This window comes from Vulpes lagopus, chromosome 12, assembly GCF_018345385.1.
Source record: "Vulpes lagopus strain Blue_001 chromosome 12, ASM1834538v1, whole genome shotgun sequence".
In the NCBI taxonomy this organism is placed as follows: domain Eukaryota; kingdom Metazoa; phylum Chordata; class Mammalia; order Carnivora; family Canidae; genus Vulpes; species Vulpes lagopus.
The window spans coordinates 11,452,652-11,468,704 of NC_054835.1; the positions used below are offsets into that span (position 1 = coordinate 11,452,652).

The 16,053-nt window shown below is 57.4% G+C and overlaps 1 protein-coding gene across 3 annotated transcripts in view; it reads right to left on the reverse strand.

Moving 5' to 3' along the window:
• ADAMTS13 (ADAM metallopeptidase with thrombospondin type 1 motif 13) overlaps positions 1–15,965 on the reverse strand; it is a 30,531-nt gene extending 14,566 nt beyond the window's left edge. For all 3 annotated transcript variants that reach the window (XR_005983092.1, XM_041725013.1, XM_041725012.1), the window contains exons 1-17: positions 15,892–15,965; positions 13,201–13,312; positions 12,828–12,894; positions 11,500–11,780; positions 10,495–10,654; positions 9,359–9,534; positions 7,375–7,458; positions 7,087–7,211; positions 6,818–6,964; positions 5,323–5,463; positions 4,531–4,693; positions 3,838–3,942; positions 2,918–3,069; positions 2,735–2,798; positions 1,254–1,380; positions 707–855; positions 222–342 (exon numbers count right to left, since the gene is read on the reverse strand). Coding sequence is in view for 2 of the 3 variants with exons in the window: in XM_041725013.1 (XP_041580947.1) it covers positions 222–342; positions 707–855; positions 1,254–1,380; positions 2,735–2,798; positions 2,918–3,069; positions 3,838–3,942; positions 4,531–4,693; positions 5,323–5,463; positions 6,818–6,964; positions 7,087–7,211; positions 7,375–7,458; positions 9,359–9,534; positions 10,495–10,654; positions 11,500–11,780; positions 12,828–12,894; positions 13,201–13,312; positions 15,892–15,911 (2,194 nt within the window). In the remaining variant the exon portion in view is untranslated. The remainder of the gene's footprint in view (positions 1–221; positions 343–706; positions 856–1,253; positions 1,381–2,734; positions 2,799–2,917; positions 3,070–3,837; positions 3,943–4,530; positions 4,694–5,322; positions 5,464–6,817; positions 6,965–7,086; positions 7,212–7,374; positions 7,459–9,358; positions 9,535–10,494; positions 10,655–11,499; positions 11,781–12,827; positions 12,895–13,200; positions 13,313–15,891) is intronic.
• Between the last annotated feature and the right edge of the window lie 88 nt (positions 15,966–16,053).

A 16,053-nucleotide genomic window follows, 5' to 3' on the forward strand; every position in this document is an offset into this window, starting at 1 on the left:
AAATGGATCAAAGTCAAGGGTTACCGAAGTATAATATCCCTTCTGATGGGATTCCTTGCGGAGGAATGGAGAGGCCAGACGACCGCAGACTGCCCAGTGCCCGGGCTTTATCTGCATCACAGCTACTGTGAGCCATGAGGGCTCAGTATCGAGGCTCTGGGCTGCAGGTGATTTTAGAGGCTGGGAGGATCCCGGCCATCCATCCCTAGGGCAGCTCCTACCTCTGGCCCTTCCAGCTGTGAAAGAGCCGTTCTGTGGGCTACAGGTGCTGTTGTCCCCTCCGCACACCTGGCACACGTCTCGCACCTGTTGGGAGTCCATCCTGCCATCACAGCCGAATGTCTGCGCAAAGAGCAGTGGCAGGTGACACCCAGGCAGGTGTCATTGGAGGGTGCTGGCCCACTCACCCCATAGCTCTGAGGCTCTGGGAGTCACACCACAAATTAGAGGCATTTTGCAAGCATCTGACATGGATGCAGGAAGCAGGTGTGACTCACCCAAGGTCATGGCAGGGGTCTTAACACCCAGATGACTCCAAGGTCAGTCCAGCACCCTGGCATCACCCCGTGCAGACTGCTGCAGCTTCATGGGGGGCCAGCCCCTGCACACTGGCCCCCTCGGAGCCCTTCAGCATCTGGCTTTTGAGGTGACTGGCCTCGGGGCCACCCTAGATGGGAGGGCACCTCTGCTGCCCACACAAACCTACCTTGCAGCTGCCCAACATGCACAAGCTCAGGGTCCCGTCCTCCCGCTGACCACTTGGCACACACCGGGTCCCATCTAGGAAACTTTCCCCACGCCTCACAATGAAGGCCTCGCCAATGGCCCGGCACATGTGTCTGCACAGAGCATCCCCTGGGAAGGTAGAGGGACAGGGAACCCTGGCATGAGGGGGACAGGGGGTAGGGGGAAGGCGGTAACCCTGCAAGGCATGACCCAGGTGGGCCCACCTCCCTGCCAGGGCTATCTGTCTTCATCCTTTGGGTTGGGGGCAAGGGTCCTGCCTCCTGAGGACATGGCGATTGTTACTGAGTTATAAACCAAGGAGCACCCTTGGTGCTGCCCGGGGATCATCTCACTGAACCCTAAACACCCAAGCAGGGAGGCCCTGCTCTCATTTCCATTTTTACAGATGGGAAAACCAAGACTCAGGCCTGTTAGCCAGGAGACTTGCCAGGATGTGACTCGACTGATGCAGAGCCTGAGCACAGCCCTGCCATCTACAGCATCGGGGTAATGGTGGTCAGTCCCACCTTGACTGTACTGCTCAGCGGAGCCCCAGCGGTAGAAGGAGGCATTCCCCGGGGTCAGGTAGAGCGGTTTCCTGTCCGTCTGCGAGCACTGCTCAGACATGAACTCCAGCTGGGTCTTCTCACAGGCCTGGCCGGGAGGAGGCAGAGGACAGGCACAGGAGGGGCCCTGGGATGGGGGCAGGGGACCTAGGACAGGGGCCTCTGCCCCTGGGGATAGCAAGGCACCCTGCAGCACAAGGTCAAAATGTGGATTGGAGCCCAGCTCCTGGCTACACTTCGGTTCCCTGCTCTGTAAGGTGGGGGAGGCCAGAGCCTTCCTCTGCTGATGGGAGGATCCAGAAGAATCTGCAAGGACACAGGGCAGAAACTGCCACTCGGCAACAAAGAGGTAAAGAGCCCTGCTCGCTCATTCCCTCCCCCAAGCCTGTGCTCCAGATGAGAACTCGGCCCTCTGTGTCTGGGGAGGCGCTGGGTCTGCCTGGAGAAGGCGGGAGGGAAGGTCTCACCAGGTGCACATCTTAACTAAGTGTCACAGGCACCATTCTAGCAGTTGGTGCCCAGGATGATGGCCATGATCAAAACCACGGACCACAGGGATAGAGAGGATGGAGAGAAAGTGGAACCCTTGCACACTGCAGGTGGGAAAGCCAAATGGCTCAGCTGCTCTGAAGGATGGCCGGCAGGTTCCTCAAAGGACTGGGTGTAGAAATACCATGTGATCTAATGACTCCACTTTTAGGTGCATTACAAAGGAAATAAAAACTGGTACTCGAGTGTGCATATACACATGTTCAGAGCAGCATGATTCTCAATAACCAAAAGGTAGAGATGGCCCAAAACGTCAAGATGGCCCAAAATGTCTGCCAACAGATAAACAGATAATATGTGGTCCATCCATACGATGGAATATAGCCCTAATCAGCCCTAATAAGGAGTGAACTTCTCACACCGGCTATGACACGGGTGACCCTGGAGGACATGACACGTAGTGAAAGAAGCCAGTCACAAAAGACCACATATTGTGGGGTTCCATGTCTATGAAATGTCCAGGACAGGCAAATCCAGAGGCAGGGATCGGTAGTTGCCAGGAGCTGGAGGATGTTAGGGTCAGGGACTGCTAATGGGTCTGGGGTTCTGCTTCGGGGTCATGGAGATGCTCTGGAACTTGATAGAGGTGGTGGTCACATCACACTGTAAATGTACCAAATGCCCCTGGATCCCATACTTTTAAATAGTTTTATATGATGTAGATTTCACCAGCATTTGGAACTGAAAGAATGGTTTCAGGAGGTCCTGGAGGGGAGGGAAGTCCTAGAGTACGCACCATGGTCCCAGGGGAGGTGGAGCAGCACCCCCAAATCTCAAAAGCGCCCTGGTGTGAACCACAAATTCAGCTGCCCTGATCTTTTGGGATCCTTCCTGATTCCAGGGCCCAGCGCTGCCCACCTGAGCCTCTCGTCCTGTCCCAAGGGAAGGCCTACCTGGGTGTTGCACATCTCCGCCTGGAGGTCAGCACCCACGCACACATGCCCTCCAAAGGCAGGCCTGAAAATGTCCACAAGACATGAGGGGTGACAGGTGAGCCACTGCCCTCCCAACCAGGGAATGTGGAGCAGGCTCCATCCCCTCCCAGACCTGAAGGGCAGTGCTCCCTCCACGTGTACCTGGGGTTGTTGCAGTGCCGCCTCCTGGTGACCACACCTCCTCCGCAGGAGCGGGAGCAAGGGCTGGGGGGACCCCAGCTAGACCACTGCCCGTGCACCACCCCCACTGGGCTCAGCTCTGCCAGGGAGCGGCAGTGACCCTTGGAGCACCACTGTAAGAGAAGGACACACCATCCCATACCCAGGGCACCCCACGTCCCCCATAACCACACGGTACCGCACACACAAGGCACCCACACCCACATAGGCAAGCACATGTGCAGGCACCCCCCACCCTCATCCTGCTCAGGAGACAATGCTAGATGGAAGAGGGCAATGCCCAGGCTGTAGGACCCAGGAAGGGTCTGGCCATGCCCCACAGAGGGGAAAGGCGGAGTCACTTAGGTCTGCAGGGAAGAGGGAGGTGAGTGCCTGGTATGGCCAGAGAGGGAGTCTGGGTTAGGGAGCTGGGCCAGGCTATCACTGTCACTCAAAGCCTTCATCTCCTCTGTGGTACAGGGGTGACAGCACAAGCCGTGTCTCCAGACCCAGGGAAAGAGGGAAGGAGACTCAACAATTGTGCGGGGAGGGGCAGGGCATTCAATACACGCTGGCTGTGGCTCTGGACCCCTCATACGCCTCAGCAGAGTTATCAGCAAGCCCTTTGTCAGTTTTTGTAGGTCCCATGGACCTAGAAAACACATCCCATCGTCCAAAAATCACCGGATACACAGGGCATCCTGCAGCCCATCTCTCCTGACCAGGTGACCAAGGTCCTCTGCTCTGGGAATGCAGGCTGCCCGTATGTATGTGCATGCACTCTCTCTCTCTCTCTCTCTCTCTCTCTCTCACACACACACACACACACACACGCACACGCACACGCACACACACACACACACACACACACACTCTGGCATCTCTTCATTCCCTGCTCTGACCTTCTGCACGCCGCACTCTGTCCCATCCAGGAGAGGGATGAGGAGGCGGCTACAGCTGCTTTGGTCCAGGGGATCTGTGTGGCAGGACAGAGCCTGGCACATGTCCTAGGAGGGGGGACAGCCTGTTCAGCGTCCAGTCTTAATGGTTCCCCACACACCACAGGACACAGTGACACATACGGGGTCCCGTGGGCACAGGGGCCAGGGAGAATGAGCATGGCATGCTCCATAGAACAGGGACGTGACCAGGGCCCACAGTCATTTTATGGGCTCAAGAATATGGTTTCAGTTATTTTATCCAAAGAAAAAATATCTTTTAGGTCAAAGAAGATATTCTAATGTGTATCATTAATATATAGGGAACCTGGGTGGCTCAGTGGTTGAGCATCTGCCTTGGGCTCAGGGCATGATCTCGAGGTCCTCAGATGGAGTTCCCCATCGGGCTCCCCGCAGGGAGCCTGCTTCTCCCTCTGCCTGCTTCTCTGCCTCTCTACGTCTCTCATGAATAAATAAATAAAATCTTACAAAAAAAAAAAAAAAAGAAGAAGAAGAAGGGCCCCCCGACAGCCTGGCACAGAGGGTGCTCACTCAGTGCACAGCGGGGCATGAGCTGGACTGCGGGGCGGACAGGCCCAGGTAGAGGGAGCACCGGCAGGGTCAGAGGGTTGTGCACAGTGGGGCGGCGGGACTCACGAGATGCTCCCTGGTGAAGGTGCAGGCCACTGCCCCAGCGCCGAAGGCAACGCGGCACTGCTCGTCCGTGCCATACAGGAGGCCAGGCTGTGCCTGGGGAAGGCGCCCGGCGGCCCCAGCCTGTGGCTCTGGCAGGTCCCCCAGGCAGCGCAACCGTCCTGCACTGCGACAAGGCCCCTGCTCAGGTCCCCGGCGGACAGAGGGCAGGAGTGGGACGTGGGACGAGGAGCCGGCAGGTGGGGAGGGGAGTCCTTAGCAAGGACCTGCCCTGAGGCCAGAGACCACGAGAAGGGGAGGTGGGAGCGGAGCAGGTGGGGGCCGGAGCGGTGGGGGTGGAGCAGACCCCACGCTATGCAGCCGGAGGAGGACACGGCTGACAGAGGTTGGACTGGGAAGCCGGTGGGGCCAAGGGGTCGATGCAAGGGCGGGATGGGTGCAGGGATGGGCGTGGATGGGGTAGAATTGAGGGGTGGGCACAGAAGCGGGTGGGATGGAAGAGGGGGTGCATGGGGGTGGGAGGGAACCAGGGAGCCTGTGTGGGGAGGTGTGGATGCAGGGACGGGTGCACACGTGGAGGGGCAGATGGAAGGGTGGATGCAAGGGCACCAGGGAGGATGGAGGCTGCCCCGGAGTGGTGATGGGGGCCTCTGGGGAGGGGGCGCAGGACACCATGGGACTGAACAGAGGGCTGGGCAGGGCTGGGCAGGGCTAGGGCAGATGGAGGGGTGGGTCTGAGGGACAAGCAGGGGTGCCCCCTGATATAGATGGGGGCGGGGTGAGGGATGCAGCTACCTGAGCAGATGCAGCAGTTGCTGGCGGCTGCAGGCAGACCACGAGAGGTCCCCACGGGCGGCCGCTCGGTCCTGGGAGCCCATCACATGGCCGCTGGGCTTGCAGCTGCTGCCGGCCACACCGTCGTGCTCCAGGCCCAGGCTGTGCGCGGAAGGCAACACTGAGGGTCTCCTCACGGCCCCCCCACCCAGTTCAGGTCTGACCAACCCTTTGGCCGGCAGAGAGGCCGGGTGTTTTCGGACCAAAGGGCATCCTGATCCTGCCACCAGAGAGCCCTGCTTCGGTTTCCCACCGGAGAGAGCGCTGGGTCAGCCAGGGAGCTCCTGCCTCTTTGGGCTAACAAATACTGAAAAGTTTTAAAAACGTTGAGACCAAGCTAATCTGTGGTGTTACAAGAAGGGGCCCTGGGGGGCGGGGCTGCCAGTGATGACTTTTTGATTGGTGGCCACTCAGAGTAGGAAAATTCATCCACTGCCTGTATAGCGAGGTTGACAAAAAAAATCGAGAAAATGTGCAGGCCTTTGGCCATTGTTTCCAATCCCAGTGGAAGGCAGTGGTTTTCAAAACCTTCTTTTCCCTCCAAACCAGGCGAATGAAGGCACTGTGTGTGTGTGTGGTCATGTCCAAGTGCAGAAGTCATTGTAAATGTAGAGCTGTTGTGAACTGATATGGGGGTGAGAACCCCAGCCTCGCTGGGCACCTGGGCCACCCACAGAGATGGGGATGTGGGGCTTCCACAGCAGAACTCAGAAAGGCTGCAAGGCCTGGGGGCAGGTGGGGGCCATTGGGCAAGGAGCATAGACTCACTTTTTACTTTATGGGTTTCTGTGCTGACTTTCTACAGCAAACAGGTGTTACTGTCATAATGAAAAGACTAAAAATCATAAAAGAAGCTCGCCACTTTAGGTAAATGACAATAGACAGGAACAAAGATTTGCCTACAGAATGCAGAATGTTCATAACAGGAAAAATTTGTAAACAACCTAAAAAGCCAACAACAGGGGATTAACTAAATTACAGCTCATACAAAAAATTATAAAAGATCTGGGGAAAAAGTGTTTGGGATGTAGCGTTCCATTAAAAAAAAAAAAAGAACAGTAACAAAACAATTTATGGTATAATCCCAATTTTACAAATAAAAAATTATGCGTGTGGGTAAGAAATGACTAAAATTAAACATAAACTGTGAACAGATGTTACCTCTAAGCGGTAGGATCTGGGATAATTTTGACAGCCTGCTTTTTCTTTACCTGAATTTTCTAGAAAACTTATTTTCTAATTGCTAAGTTTGCTTATGTTAGGCTGAAAAAGTTTTTTAATCAAGAGATATCAGATTTCCCAGCTCTTGTCCCCCACCCCCAGCCCCAAGTCCACTGGGGCCAAGGGTACAGGTTCCTTCCAGCACACTCTTCCAGGGCCCACTGCCAGCCTTGACATTCCCTCCTAAGAACCCCGGTCAGCTCCTGGGCCTCAGCCTAGAGGACAAGATGCCTACCTGTGACCGATCTCATGAGCGATGGTGACCCCCAGGTCAAAGCCAGTATCCTCAGTGATGACGCAGCTCCAGGAAGATGAGCAAGCGCCCCCCAGCTGGGTGACTCCCCGAACCTGCCGGTTACCATCAGGCAACTCCAGATCAAATCTTGGGAAGAGAGAACAGACACTTGGGTGATGCTTAGGTCCCTGCCTGCTGCCAGGCAGCCTCTGCAGAGAAGGGGTGCAGCTCCCCCAGCAGGCTGGTGGGCCACTGGGGAGCTCAGCTACCTGGTGATGTAGAGGACCAGGTCGGCATGGCCAGGATCTGTGTCATCCTCAGGGTTGACTGTCCTGCTCCACTCACAGACACTCAGCAGTGATGCCGTGATGTTGGCCGTGATGTTCGGAGCATCCTGGGGATCAGTATAGAGCCCATGTTTATGGGAACTGCACCCAACAGGGTCCTCACCACAGCCCTGTTACTGTGAATGCTACAGAGGGGGAGACCCATGGGAAGAGGTAAAGAGGATAGAAATGGGTTTTCCAGTGACTCTGGGCTCCCAGCTTGATGCCTACCTCGGGCTGGGTCAGAATGACCATTTTCACCAGATGCACTTGGAACTGAGCCCCCAGGGATGGGTCCCTCAGCAGCTCTGACCCCTGTGGGAGAGCAGGAGGGAGAGGTGACTCATGTGGGCTCGTGTGGCCTAGCTGGTGGTGGGGGGGCAGAGAGCTGGGCCCACAGAAGATACTCCATCAGCATGGGGGGAAAGGCTAGTCCTTGGGCTGGGAGCCAGCCACAGGGGTGGGCAGATGGGCTCTGGTCCTCCCTTTGCTCATGACTCAAGAAAGCCAGCCAACACAAGGAAGAAAAACCTGAAACAACGGGATGCAAGTAACTGTTATTAGCCTAGAATATTCCACTCCAACACTGCTTCTCTCTCACCAGATTTGCCCTCTCCCTTCTCATTTCTGTCCACCCACTCAAAACACCCTTCTCTCCACCTCTGCATCTCCATGAGGCAGCACGAGGGCCTCCCTGCCCTCCACAAGGCCTTTCCTGGGGACCCCAGAGAGAAGACTCCCCCACAGCCAGCCTCCTGGCTCTCTCTTGGCACATGTGTCAAGATGCCAATCGTGGTCAACGTGTAGTGTGGTTGTTGGCACCAGCTTGTCCTCTGAATTACACATGGTGCCCAAGAGAGCACCCTGCTGTCCCCAGCCTCAGTGGGCCTGAATCCCAGCTCTTCTGCTTCCCACCTGTACGCCCAGGATCCTGCTAACTGACTGGGGAAGCTCAGGTTCATAATCTGTAAAATGGAGGGAAAGCCTCCTGTGGTCTTGGCAGACTTAGGAACAGCACAGCTGGCAAAGGTGGGTGTCCGGTCATGACAACGGCCATTACCGAGGAGCCAGTCTGGTATCTACTACCATCCTAGGTCCTCACATGACACATCAAATGACCAGAGGAGAGTATGGCTCCATTATGAGATGTCAGCATATTAGAGGTGGTAGCACCCCTAATACTCAAAAACAGATTTTAAGGGGCTCAAAGGAAATGCGTTTCACCTCTGGGACTGCAGGCAGACACCTGAGCAGGCTTATTGTGGACTTGGGCTGGGTCTGAGAGGCCGCAGGACCACGTGGGTATGGCCCTGGGACCCAGGGAACACATAGGGATGGGGGGGGATGGCCTGGGGCTCTGAGCCTGGGGGGACTTTTCCTTTGGCCCAAAATAGGTGGACATACCCAAGACTGGGCATAATGCGGGGCTAAGTACCCCACATTCTTGGTGGCAGCCTGCCTCCGGGGCCAGCTTCCAAGAAGGTGGCACTCTCCATGCAGTGTTGGTATTAAGCTCCTGACACTGTGGAAGCTTACCTGGCAGCTGTGTGTGCGTGTCACACGTGCGAGCCTAGCTACAGGTATGGGCTCTCATGTAGTCCCTTACATCACAGTATGTTACACGTGAGCATTTGATTATGGAGACACCTGCTTCTTTGCTGACTCTGTCTCTCGATGCCCACCAGTGGGAATCATACTTCTCATCCCACCTTCACCCCTAGGAGCCAAGTGAAGGAGAGGCCAACAGCAATGGGGATGCCCAAGGGAAAGGGAACTGGGAGAGGCCAGTGTGGGGCACCCCTGCTGGTGCCAGGGCAGTGCTGGCTGAGGTTCCTGGGGAGCAAATGGACCTCAGGACAGAGGCCAGACTTGAGAGTCCCCCAGAGAGAAGAGACCCAGGTAGCAAGAGGCTGTGGGGTGCACTAGGGAGCCAAGAGGGGACCCGGGACCTCACCCACCTCCACTCCAAGTAAGGGAGGGGAGGAGGAACCAAAGGGCAGACCACACCCCTTGCACCCCAAGGCCCTGGGCCCCAAGCATGACCCCAGCCTTAGGTTTACACTGGAGTTCAACAGGAGTTCAAATCACCACATAAGCTGGCCCACTCCCATTCTGCCCCAAGTCCCCAGTGTGGCGTGCTATGTGCAGAGGCTCCCGCACTCCACTCCTCATGGTCAGCATCATGCACGGAGTCCCCTGCCCAAGGAACACTCACCATGTTGAGGTTAGTGAGCACATAACGCTCAGTGTCCTCCTGGTGAGCCTGATAGACGTCGGGGCCCACGGCCACCAGCAGCTCCAGGTGTAGGACACTCCCAGCAACCCATCTCCGGAGGCGAGGGGACCGAGGACGGCCTGGTGAGGGAGGAAGCGGGGCTGACAGCGAAGCTTCTAGAAAACAGATAATCCGTGGCTTTGGCCCCATGGCCAGATCTTTCTGGGCTTGGAGACACCATGTGAGTCCTGTCCCTGCCACTTTCCACCATGGGTTTAGGGAGTCAGGGGGCGTGATCCCCAGCTTTCTCATGGGGAACGTAGGGAGCAGGGAATACCTAATTCCCAGGCAGGGGAGCACCCAGTGAGTGGGCCTATGCTGTGCCTCCAGGAGCTGGCCTCCTGGCTCCTCAGGAGGATTGAGGGTCCCAAGCTCACTTTCCCAGAAGTCATTGTCTGTTGTGAGTCTTATGACCAGTGGTGGCTGGTCCAGGCTGCTGCCGGTCTTGGTTTCCACCCTGCCCCAAGGGCCAGATCCCATTAGTGACTAGGTATTCTGGAGCATCTGGAAGGGCCAGGTGGCAGTGCAGGGCCCAAGGAGGTAGCTCTTGGGTGGCCTTTTTGTTCTTTGGGTTCCCCAAAGCCCCAGGCCCTGGTTCTGACATCTCTCTGGGCACACGCTGGAGAGCAGAACAGGGTCATTCCAAGATGACAAGGAGAGCCCAAGCCACCACCCTGCCTGCACCTGGGTACTGGACGAGTGGGCCTGGGAGGCAGCAGCTACCAGCTCCAATCCTGGTCATGCCCTGGCACCACCATATCAGCCCTGAGCAGCCACTCCATGGTCCCATCTGTACTAGTAACTAACGCCAATAAGTGGTTTCCTGCCAATCACACGTGTCCATGAATGTGCTTTGTAAACTATGAAGAGCTGTCCGTACGTCTACCTGGCCACCAAGTAGACAGTGGGCGGCATGGCTGATGACCGGCCATGTGCTCCCCTGGCCTACCCGCTTCCAGCATCCTGAAGGAGATGGTTCAGTCAGGATTGTGGCCACCTGGGCATTGGGGAGAACTGGCCATCCCCCAGGGCTGTCCCCAAGGGCAGCACCACCCTCTCTCTCCCAGGAGCTGTACCTCGGATGGTGTTAAGGGCCTCGGGGGCCATGGGGACCTTGGGGAAAGGCCTGTGGATCAGGTGGGGCTGGGCAAGAGCCCAGGGTGGCACCAGCTCCCGGTGCTGCATCTTCACTGGCTGGATGTGGAACAGGTCTGCACCCACCAGGATGTCACCCTCCTAGAGAAGAGAGAGCAGCCTGGCATGGAGCCCATGTGCCCCACTTCAGGACAGAGCCTCCCAGGGACATGACAGCCCTGGGCCCCACAGACCTGCCCTGAGCTCTCTCCAAGTGTGACGTCCCCAGGCCCATCCCTGTGGGACAGCTAGGGATCCATGCCTTGCTGGGGCTGTGCCTACTGCTTCCACCTGTCACCAGCCCCCCACTGCCTACTCTCCAGGCCTCCCTCACGTCCTGGCCTCTGGGCCCCAAGCTGTAGGCCTGGTAAAGACACCGGTGGGATCCCACGTATACAGACACAAGAGGGGGTCTCAAGGACTAGTGAGCCCCATGCTAATGAACAGCACAGCAGTCAGCAGCCTGATCCCGAGTAGCACGTGTCCCAGCCCATGCTGGGCCACCCAAGGCAGCAACCACGGAGGGGCATTGGGCTTTCCCCAGAACGACGTGGATGGCTCTAGCTTGACTGATACATGGTGACAAATTTACATGGACACCTGACACCAGTCCTCTCGACAACCCAGGATAGCTCGCCATTTCTCAGTGGAGGCCCTGAGATCCAATGGAGTGACTGGTCCATGGCCATGTGGATGACTGCCAGACCCTGGTTCTTCCCATCCCGTGGTCCCCTGTATTCGCACCTGGCTCTGCCCCCCTGCCAGCCCGGTGGTCTTGGGGAACCCAGACAGCTCTCCTGAGCCTCGACGGAACATGCCTTTGCAGGGCCTGGCACGTGGCAAAGACCTGATGTTGTTGTCCTCTCACACCTTCGGATGGAGGGCCTGTTCACACCATGGGGGTCCCACCAAGCCCAACCTCAGTGTGGTCTTGCCCTGGTGCTCACCAAGTGGCCTGAGCAGTAAGTGACCCTGGCCGCGGCCCCCAGGGGCAGCAGGGGGTGGCCCCCCAAGAAGCAGAGATGGGGCAGCCGCCTCAGGAGTTGGAGGGAGGCGTTCAGGACGAGCTCGCTGGTGAAGGAGGTGGTAAAGAGGCTCCATTCAGGCGGGAAGGAGATGGTGAAGAGCTGTCCCCAGATGTGCAGGGAGCAGCTCAGGGCCCGGCAGGGAGGCACCCCGGGCCCATCTTCACAGATGCAGCTGAGCGGGGCCACGTCAAATGGGGGTGCTGCAGGAGAGAGGAAGCTGCCTGGCCCAGCCCTGCTGAGCCCTCTGGGTCTTCCTGCCTGGGACAGGGGGCCCCAGTTCATTCCCCTTTGGTGAGTGGGCATGAAGGCTGGCCTGGAAGCCCAGGGAGAGAGGGGGCAGCCTGAGTTCAAATCCAACTCCTCCCAGCTTGCAGGGTGGTGGACTGCAAGTTGCCTCTCCAATCTGGGCCTCACCCCTGGGGGAAGACCGGCGTTCAGTGCCCTAGCCTCACCCCATGACAGGCTTTCACCAAGGGTGGCATGAACCCTAACAGGCAAAGCAGGTACGAGCACAGCCTCTGTGGCCTCTATGAACAGCAAGCGCCCGAGGCCAGCCTCACCATCCTTCTCCACCATGTGCCTCACTCCTAAGTAGCCCCCCGGAAGCCTTAGGGACCCCAGGCCCCAGGAAGGGCACAGCTGCAGGGACCTGGGGTCCTGATAACAGTGTCCAGTCCCCACCCTCCACACCTAGGCAGCCCCAAGCGGGGCTCTGTTTGCCTTTGGCCCAGGCCACAGAGAATTCAGTCACAAGCGGGACACCCCTTATTTCTCTCCACCCTAATCACGAGCCCCACCCCCACCTCTGGTTCCCAGCAGCCTTTAGATCAGTGGCCCAACTTGGAGAAGGGGGCGGGCACCCCACAGTAGCCCACAGACAGGTCCGAGAACGACAGAGAGGCTCTGGCTGGAGCCTGAGCCAGCGCCTATCTTGTTTCTCACAGAAGGGATAAATATTTCCATCCATGACCAGAAACCTCCAGAGCTCCTGCAGCTCCGCCAGCCTGCGGGAGGCCCCAGGGTAAAAGGGACCAGCTAATTAGTGACCATTTCCTTGAGATATTGAGCAGAAGCTTGGGGTCAGAATACCAGGACCAGATTCTATGGCCTTGGCAGAAGCCGGGAGCTAATTAGCAGGAATGATGGCAGCCCCTTGGACCTCCTCCCAGCAGAGCCCAGACTCCAGGATGACATGCCCCGCAGGCCCTGGGGAGCACCCCCTGCTAAGAAGACTCTAGGACACGTACCTTTTAAGGTAGCTTCAGGGCCAAAATAAGAAGTCACTTCCTCCGGGTCCAAAGCCTGAAGAAATTGCTGCAAGACCAAAAGGACAAGAGAAGAGGGAGAGGAAGAGGGAGTGAGAGAGGCAAGGCAAGCGGGCGAGAGAAGCAAGGAATTGACATGGCGGTTGCGGGGACACATTGAGAAGCCCATTCCTTCAGCAGCAAGCACACTTCATCCCCGGAACCCCAAGCTCAGATCTTCCCCCCTCAGTGCACGCCCCAAAGCTGAAAGAACACCCCCACTCTACCCAAAGGTTGCTTAGGCAGCCCTCTCCCTCCCCAGGGCACCCTCCTTCAGCACCCAGAAGAGCCCCAGGGCTCCTGCAGACTCACCCACCTGCTGGAAATCGGAGAGTCCCCAGCAGCCCAGGAGAAAGAAGACAGATGTGAGAATTGCCCCCACACATCTCCCCCAGGGGCGAGGCTCCCTCATCCTCAGGAAAGCCAGCCTGGAGCAGAGGGAGAGAGCCTTTTGACTGGAAATCTGGCTGGGGTGGATTGTGGTAGACCCCACGGGGCAGTGGGCGGGGAGAGGAGGCTGTGTTTACTCTTGGGAGCTTCCTCCCAGGGCAGGGGCCAAAGAGTGGGCAGCCTGCAAGTTCTTGTACTCCTTGGTCCAGAGCACCAGATCCTACCCCCACCCCCTACCCCAACAACGGGGCTGGGCCAGGCAGCACGGCCAGGAGGTGACGGCGCTGGACCAGGGATCTTGCAGAAGTGAATTCAGGTGTGATTCTGTAACTGGGGCTGGGTTACTGTCCCCTGACTGAGAGGCTGTACATTCCAGCCTCTGACAAACTGCTCTTCCACTGACACCCCCTGATCTGTCCTGCATTCCAGTACTTATTCCCTTTGTCGATCTAAAATTGTTGGGAGGCAACAATTACACAAGCACCTTTATCCGGGATCCAAAACAATTGCAATTCAGAGCACAGAGATTTGGATCACAATCCAAACAGTGCCCCACTAGGGAGCAAAAGTCGGGAGCATTCACAGCAAAAAAAGGCCGGCTGTGTACACTGCTTACAGAGGATTTTTTATTGGTGTTGGCAACAGATGGGAAACCTTTATGTTATAAATCTCAACTAAGGCCCTCAGTGAGCAGTCTTCCACCCACCGTAGGATGGTTGTAAGTGGTCAGGATAGGTCCCTGTAGGTCCCTGCAGCATTTGCACTTTGGCCCAGTCCAAAAGTTCACAGTTCCACTGGTGAGAATGGGGAAGATGTGCATGTGGCCCATCTCCTTCATGGACTCCCAGTTCCATTTACTTATTTTTTAAAAAGACTTTATTTATTTATTCATGAGAGAGGCAGAGACACAGGCAGAGGGAGAAGCAGGCTCCATGCAGGGAGCCTGATGTGGGACTTGATCCCAGGACTCCAGGATCATGCTCTGGACCGAAGGCAGGCGCTAAACCGCTGAGCCACCCAGGGATCCCCTCCCGGCTCCATTTAAAAACCCCTTGATGTAAGTACTGTGTTTCATTTCACCCTTCTCACCCAGTGCAGATTCTGGGTCCCCCTCTATACTCACGTCCTGCAAACTCTCCTCTGTCTTACTTCCTCCCGCTCAGCTACTATTCTGTGTCTGCTCCCCTGAAAGACAGTCACAGAACCAGGTGAGGTGGCACCATGCTCCCCTCAGCATCACGGATCGCCTGGCAGCCCATTTCACTTTCTGGAAGGTTCTTGGTCACACTCTTCATGCTCCCTTACGCCTCCATGACACCCCCTCACCCAAAACCCAGCTGGCAGCTGGCAGGGGGATTGTGCAGGTTTCCTGCCTCCTTGTCCTCTGTTAGCTGGGGGCGGGGGCTGCAGGATTCCATCCTGGGCCGGTCTGCTTTCCTTTCTCAGGCCAGATCTTCATGATTGCCTGAGGCTCATCCTGCCCATCTTGCACTTCTTCCTTCACCTTTCCCAGGTACACCATCCCAATTTATGCCATGCGTTCCTGACCATCTCTGTGACTGCTCCTTGGAGACCCAGATGGACACATTGCCCTAATCCAAGCTCATCACCGGGGCCCTGGGCATGGGTCATTGGCTCCTGCCTGGCCTCCCTGCATGCATGCTTATTTTCTTTCTCTCTCTCACACGCCCTCCCCATTCCACTTCTCACAGTGCCAGTGTTCTCTAAAGAACTCAAGTCAGACTGCATCACCCCCCAGCTCTAAAGCAATCGATGGCTTCCCCTTGCCCTTAAGATGTCCAAACAAACACTTCCCGGCAGCCTGGGAAGCTCCGTAATCAGATTAGACTGGCCCCTGCTGTCGCTCTGCCCGCATAGCTAAGCCTGTCCCCTTGGCACACAGAGACTTAGCCACACTGGCTTCCTCTTCCTCAGGCACCTCAAGGGTCTTGCTGTCTTCCCTCTGAGTCCTGGTTTCCTGTCCAAGTGTGCACGCACGTGTCACTTGCTCATTCAGAAATAAAAATCAGTGCGCTCAATTAAATTTCAATTTTGGGGGTCACCTGGGTGGCGCAGCGGTTTGGCGCCTGCCTTGGGCCCAGGGCGCGATCCTGGAGACCCGGGATCGAATCCCACGTCGGGCTCCCGGTGCATGGAGCCTGCTTCTCCCTCCTGTGCCTCTGCCTCTCTCTGTGTGTCTCTCATGAATAAATAAATACAACCTTTAAAAAATCTTTAAATTTCGGATAAACACCGAACACTGTCGGCATTCGTGTTAGTAGGTCCCAAACGTTGTAACTACTGAAGGGGGCACATTCACACCGAAAACCGTTCTTCCCCCGGCCTCCGGCCTCCCGCAGGTCGTCTGCCCGCCCCGGCCCTGCCTCAACCTCCCGCCCCCGTCCCTGCCCCCCGCAGCCTCGTCCCCGTCCCTGCAGGGCAGCTCCTGGTACCCGGGACCTCCGGCGTCCCCCTCCGCGAGAGCCCCACCCCCGCGCGCACGCACAGCTGGAAGCTCTCGGAAGCCGAGGCTCCTCCGCGGGATGAACCAGGGCCCCGCGGGGCCAGGCTGGGGGTGCTGGGGATCTACCGTCACCGCGGCGCCGCAAGGTCATACACAGCGTCGTTACAAGGCATCCTCGGTGCTCTCGGTGGTGGCTCAGCGGCCTCGGCAGCCCCGTGTCTCAGTTTACCCTCTGAGGTAGGCCCCGCCCCGGCCCCGCCCCGGCCCCGGCCCGGCCCCGCCCCCGCCCAGCCCACCAGCGCCCTCTCGCGGCCG